Source organism: Takifugu flavidus, chromosome 5 (genome assembly GCF_003711565.1).
Source record: "Takifugu flavidus isolate HTHZ2018 chromosome 5, ASM371156v2, whole genome shotgun sequence".
Taxonomy (NCBI): domain Eukaryota; kingdom Metazoa; phylum Chordata; class Actinopteri; order Tetraodontiformes; family Tetraodontidae; genus Takifugu; species Takifugu flavidus.
The window spans coordinates 9,724,276-9,730,275 of record NC_079524.1 but is presented as its reverse complement, the minus strand read 5'-3'; the positions used below and the strand labels follow the sequence as shown (position 1 = coordinate 9,730,275).

The 6,000-nt window shown below is 46.0% G+C and overlaps 1 protein-coding gene across 4 annotated transcripts in view; it reads right to left on the bottom strand.

Moving 5' to 3' along the window:
• Positions 1-1,767: 1,767 nt before the first annotated feature.
• The window catches only part of sema6a (sema domain, transmembrane domain (TM), and cytoplasmic domain, (semaphorin) 6A), a 79,060-nt gene continuing 74,827 nt past the window's right edge, over positions 1,768-6,000 (bottom strand). For all 4 annotated transcript variants that reach the window (XM_057032283.1, XM_057032286.1, XM_057032284.1 and 1 more), the window contains one exon: positions 1,768-5,715. In XM_057032283.1, coding sequence (XP_056888263.1) covers positions 4,568-5,715 — 1,148 coding nt within the window. In that variant the 3' untranslated portion in view covers positions 1,768-4,567. The remainder of the gene's footprint in view (positions 5,716-6,000) is intronic.

The following is a 6,000-nucleotide window of genomic DNA, read 5'->3' as shown; positions in this document are numbered from 1 at the left end:
GCAGCTTACATGACATTACACGTTTCCTGTAGCTGTGGATGTGCATTTGCTTGGGTTTCCTTGGTTGCTGCGACTGTTGATGACTGTTGATGTTTTTAACAAAGACAAAAGTTTCAGCCTGTTTTTCCAGCCGAATTCCAAGGCGTCGGGCGCTGCCATCTGACTCACTCTGAGATCAACTCCAGTTCAGACGAGACGACTGTTGCGATTATCAGAATACTGATCTCTGAGTGACACAACAACCCGCCGGCCGCCTGAATGCTGACGAACAACTGAGGATTGTGGAAACAACAACGGGCCTCATTAACGACATCACATCCTGGTGAGTTGAGTGCGATTCGTATCAGGATGAGGCACCGAACCTGGCACCTTCTGACAGACTGCGTGTTCACAGATAAGAAGACGGGAGATTCTGTCTGCGGCAGCATTTGTCTGTGAGAGCTGGTTCAGTCCAGGCGAGTGTGTGTGTTCGCGTTCATTTTCAGCCGAAGGTCAAATGATATCTAACGATGTTTCACTTTTTCCTCCTTTAAAGGCTGATCCAGACTGGTTACATATTATCTGGGATCTGTCTAAGCTTATTTAAACACGGTTGTTGTGGTTAATGCTGGAGGAAACAGTGCAACTGTGTCCCAAATCACTCCCTCTTCCCTTAGGAAGGTCACCATTTGCTGCTCTGGCTGAGCGTTAAGTGGTGTACAACCGATGGTCATAAAGCCATAAATCACATCGTCCTTTGTGGTTGCACGAGAGACTCTAGACATGACGTTAATTATAGTTGAATAATTGTTTGGTTACCGCCGCAACCAAATTAGCACCTGCGACAGCCGGCGTTCGTCTGTCTGCCTGTTTGTGAACAAACCAAATGCGAACTTATTTTTAGTTCTTGGGAAATGTTGACAATGGGCCAAGGAGCAGATGATTAAGGTTAGGTGATTATCTGGATGGTGGAGGGACTTTGACCTTTGACCTTCCAACCTACTATGTTATGTAACCTTGTATCACTACGGCCAATAGATGCTGTATTACAGGTGGGGAACCGAGCTGCTCTCTGGCACATTAGGGCACATTAGTACATCTAAAACTGCATGCCGAGTGCAAGGAACTTATGAATTAGTTAAAAATATTACTTCAAAAATAATTTAACTGTAGTTGACGTTGATCTGGTTGCTATGCCGACATAGAACAATCTCTGCATGTAAAATAACTCAGTATGACAGTTTTCAAATAAATCGTCTGACAGTTGACACGATATCTGAATTTGTATTTTAATGAAAGCCTCTAAAGTGCTCCTAGTACTGAGCTTTACCACCAAAACGACTGATTCTTCAACTAAGCGGCTGTCATGAATTTATATGCTCCCATGTTTCACGTTTTGAAAAGTTTATGTATGTCCTATAAACTTCAGTGGTTCTACTCAAACACAAGGTAAACACGTGAACTCCTGATGCCTCATTTGACAGTTTGGTATTAAAGTTTAAAGCCTGGCTGACTTTTGTGATAATCCAAAGTCTTTCCACCAGTCCTCAGCTGACTGTTTACTTCACCCACTGGATCCACATCAACTCAGCCTTCTTTTCTCCACCTTCACCTGCTAGATCTAAATGAAAGAACTCTTCCTTTCCACATTATTTCATCTGTCACCACATTTGTTAGATCTTGGATATTTCTATTTAATATTATTTTTTCAATCACTTGTAAAAATCTAGACTCTTCCGAATTAAAAGCTCACCGAATAAAGTACGGAAAAAAATCAGGCAGAAAAGGTTTCATGACAAGAATTTTATTTTCTTTTTTTTCTCCTTTTTATTACATTTTGAATTAAATTAAACATTTTTTTCCTTTACAACATACATTAAGCTGTGATGTTAAGTGAAGAGAATAGGGCAAAAAACTTTGTGACGTCACGATATCTTACAAGCTTACAAAGTTCAAAAGGTTGAAGTTGAGTCGAGAGCTGATTTTGCATCTAACGGCGGTGAATCAGAACAAGGGTGACGGACAAAAAGGCACACACCAAAGAACCTCACAGTCCACAGCAGCCTTCACAGTCAATCCATATCCAGGCGATATTCACACCTCACTGACATCAAAACACCTGCCCCCACAGCCGAGCCGGGCCTCCACGCAGGATGTGGACATTAGCCTCGCTTTCTGTGTGGACACGGCAGTTTAGAGCTGCCGATCTGCATTATTCCGGGACAGTCGGTGGTTTATTACATTAGGGGGTTTGAAACGACAACCCTTCACCACGATAAAGCCGGCGCGTTTCCACTAATCGCTTATGGTCTCCCGTGTTTCTTGGAGGGGCACCATCCCAATCTGACCTAATCTGATCTGTTGCTCCTGACCTCGTCTCTTGCGAGGAAACTCTTGAGGCATCTATGTACACATTTTTCCTCTTACATTTTCCTGGAATTTGCGGTTTCTGAGTCAAAGTTGGCTTTCCTCCACTGGGAAACACAAAAATGCTGGATATCAAGAAACTTTTTAGCTATCTACACATAAAACACTGAAGGAGTGCACCAATGATTTAAGTGGGGGAGCAGTAAAAATATATATATTAAAAAAAGTCTGATTAGTCGGCCATACGTGAGGCTTTGATCGTGACAGTTAGTGAAACTAAAAGTTCCTCAAACCTTTACTTCCTTCTAGAAAATCAGGCTTAAACGGGGTCATTTTGGGCTTTTTGTGTTTACAATCGTTATTGTTTTTCTACTTTGAGACGTGAACTTTCTTCTCAGGAACCAGCCTGTTTGGACAAAGAAGCGGCTCACACGTGTCTCGCGCTGTCCGCCTGTTTGCGTTGACAATTGCTAAGTCAATTCTTTATTGAATACATGCACATTGGCCTTAGTCGCTCGTGTCGATCGACTGTCACTCCGAAAAATAAAAACAAAACATATAGCAGGACTTTTAAAACAGTATAAAATATAGACTGAAAAACACTCGACAACGTCTTCATCGACACTGGCAGCACGATATAAAGGGTTGCGTTAAGCGCGTTGATGGCACAAGCAGAAATGAACCACACAGTGGGTTTGTGTGTACGTGCGTGCGTGTGTGTGTGCACGTGTGTGTTCGTTTAAGAGAGGAGGAAGGAATGAAGAAAGGTGTCCCTTCTTCCTTCCTTCAGACCACAAGTGTGTTATGTCCAGGGGACCAGGTTTACAACAATAACACCTACATTCTTTAGTTGCATTTTTTTAAAAATCAAATCGGGGAAACATCGTGACGTAAGAAAAACCTTTTTAAAAAAGAAAGAAAATTACAAGGAGACGAGTTAACAGCTAATTAAGGAAATCATGAGACTACGTAGGGTGTAAGGCACAAATTTACATGTGGAAAAATAAGCAGGGAATAGAGCGGCGTCCTGGTCGTTACCTTCTTACCTGCTTGTATCGTCTGACGCTGCCTCTTTGTTTGAACAGCATTTCCGAACTCTTGCTGCAGCTACTTCTCAGATTCGTGCAACAGTGAGCTTTGATGGCACCGGTAAGCCAGCGGCCAATTGGGACAAATTTGACCGAGTAACCATAGTGCTGATTGGGAAGGGAAGGGGGGGGGGTCGCTTGTCGAAGGTGGGTGAGGCCGAGTGTCAGGTCGAGTCTTTTCACCACTGGTCGAGAATAGCGGTTAAATCGTGGCCCACAAAGCTAATAGTCCCTGTCTGGCACTGGTTAAATAAATATTTCACCCTCGTTAGAGAGGTCAGGTGTTTCCCAAGCTGCTGGTCCCACGGTAAGACCAAGGCGACCTCTGCTCACGGAGATAGTTCAGCAGGCTCCAGTTTAATGACTTTAAATATTTGTTGTTTTTCCTGTCTTCTCAAACGTGATTAATTCATATTAAAAGACCACTTCTGTCTTCTCTCCGAACCTAAAAAGTCTGTTTTGTTTTTGTTTTTCTCAAAAAGCACTTCATAAAAATAAATACAGCCAGCTTTTAGTATTAACAGTCATGTGTTATTCAGTCATCACTACAGTAGAAGCTTCCTCTGGTCCAGAACTCGAGCTGAGCCCAGGCAGGACCTGATCGCTGTAACACTGAGAGGCTTTTCACAGTTTCTCGCAGAGCTCCCACAGTACGAGCCCAGTCTCCGAGTTCTTGTAAACTTCCCGGTTCTCTGGGTACTGTACAATGATTGGTCTCTGATCCTCCCCCCACAGCATCTTTGCATGCGCTTTTGTATCGGGGGAAAGTCTCGGGGGGCAATCACATCGCTGTACCACCGCTCTGGCGCTACGTGGGGGCCATCAGTTAACATATTGGGGACGGCTTGGTTTTCTTCTCTTCCTACATGTCCTGCGTGTTAACAGAGGAACTGGGTGCCCGCCAGAGCGCGAGCTCCATGACCGACAATAACCGTCAACACCTGCTTTATAATATTTACATATTTATATAAAAAGGAAGTGTTTTCTTAAAAAAAAAGGTTGCATTTTTTTTAAACTTTACTGTACACCTAGACAAAAGAGACACAAGATGCAAGTTGTACAGTATTCCCTGTTATTCAGAAAAAAAAGACTCCAGTGTCCATTCACATTAGCGTAACTGGCTAAATGGGCGACTATGTGCAGGAGTCACTGGATTTGACTTTTGTCGAGAGCGAAACTACAGAGGGTTTGGGCGGAACGTCGGGCTTGAGGAATTTGATGCCCGTTCGAGGCAGTGACCCATAGGAGCTCATTCCGGGCTGCCGTGACAGAGATATCCCCTGTGCTGTCATTTGTATGGAGTCGACCCGCTGAGGTGCCGGGGGTGGAGTCTCCACGCGATTGAAGCTGTGTTGTCGGGCCAATTGGGAGGAGTTAGATGAGTTGGTGTTGTGTTTCTTGAGCGCAGAGGATCCGGAAGCAGAAGATGCCGATCCTTTCCGGAGCCCGTAGACTGAGGAGTGGACTTCCAGGCGTTTGCCCATCTGAGGAACGGCTGGAGGAACGGTGAGAGAAGCCTCCCGCTGTGGCACGCGTGGCGGAAGTACCCCATCTGGGTCCACAATGTTGAGGTTGTGACAGGGCTTCTTGACTGTTTTGTACTCCAGGGTAGCACCCTGGTCGTCCATAACGGCGTGAGCCATGCTGAGCTCGCTGTGGTGGGGCTGCTCCACGTACTCGTGCTGGTAGGACTGCAGATGAGGCTGCAGCTGGTGCTGATGCTGCGGCAAAGGCAGGACTACAACGCTGGGGATGTGCCCCGGTGAGGCCCTCAGGGGCAGATCGGTGGAGATAACAGGGGATCCTATCGGTGGCATGTCCTTGGTGCAAGCGTTGATGAGATTCTGATTCCTTTCCCACTCACGGCTGCCCCGACTCGGCTTACGACGAGGCTGCATGGGTGTGGATTCCGGCGTTGGCAGAGCAGTGAGGTCCAGGTGGTGCTGGTCCGCTTTTATCAGCATCTTTCCATTCGGTGTCAGCCTCCCATTGTGCATCAAGGGCGTGAGGATCGCCTCCGGCCGGCCATCTTTGGCCTGTGTCTCAAACAGGCCTGTCAGTTTGGTCACGCTGTTCATGGAGCCCCGGCGGGCGTGGAGGTGGTGGCTCTCCTTTTCCTTGCAGCCTGTCATGTCTACGTCGCGCCGCCTGTGGTCGCAGACGCAGTAGACTATGATGCCGGAAAATATGGCGCCCATCGCAAAGGCTAGGATGACTGCGATAGCCAACAGGGTCACAGGAACCAGCTGGTCAGGTTTCTGGTAGCTCCCACGGATCACACCTGCAGAGAAAGGCAGAGATGACACTGAGACGGGCGGACTGGAAAAAAGGCCACGCTGCGGCTGAGAAGCTGCTTCGCTGACAAACAGAGCTGTCGGAGGAGGAGGCAGGAAGAGGATTAAAAAAAAACCCAAAACAAAACAGAACAATAAATAATCTCATTTATTAAACAGTTTTCTCTGTAAACAGATTAACAGTTGAAATAATTTCATGGAAAACGTGCAAATGGGGATGGATTTATCTCATGGTGAGGATCATCTATTGAACACAGACGCACATCCTAGCT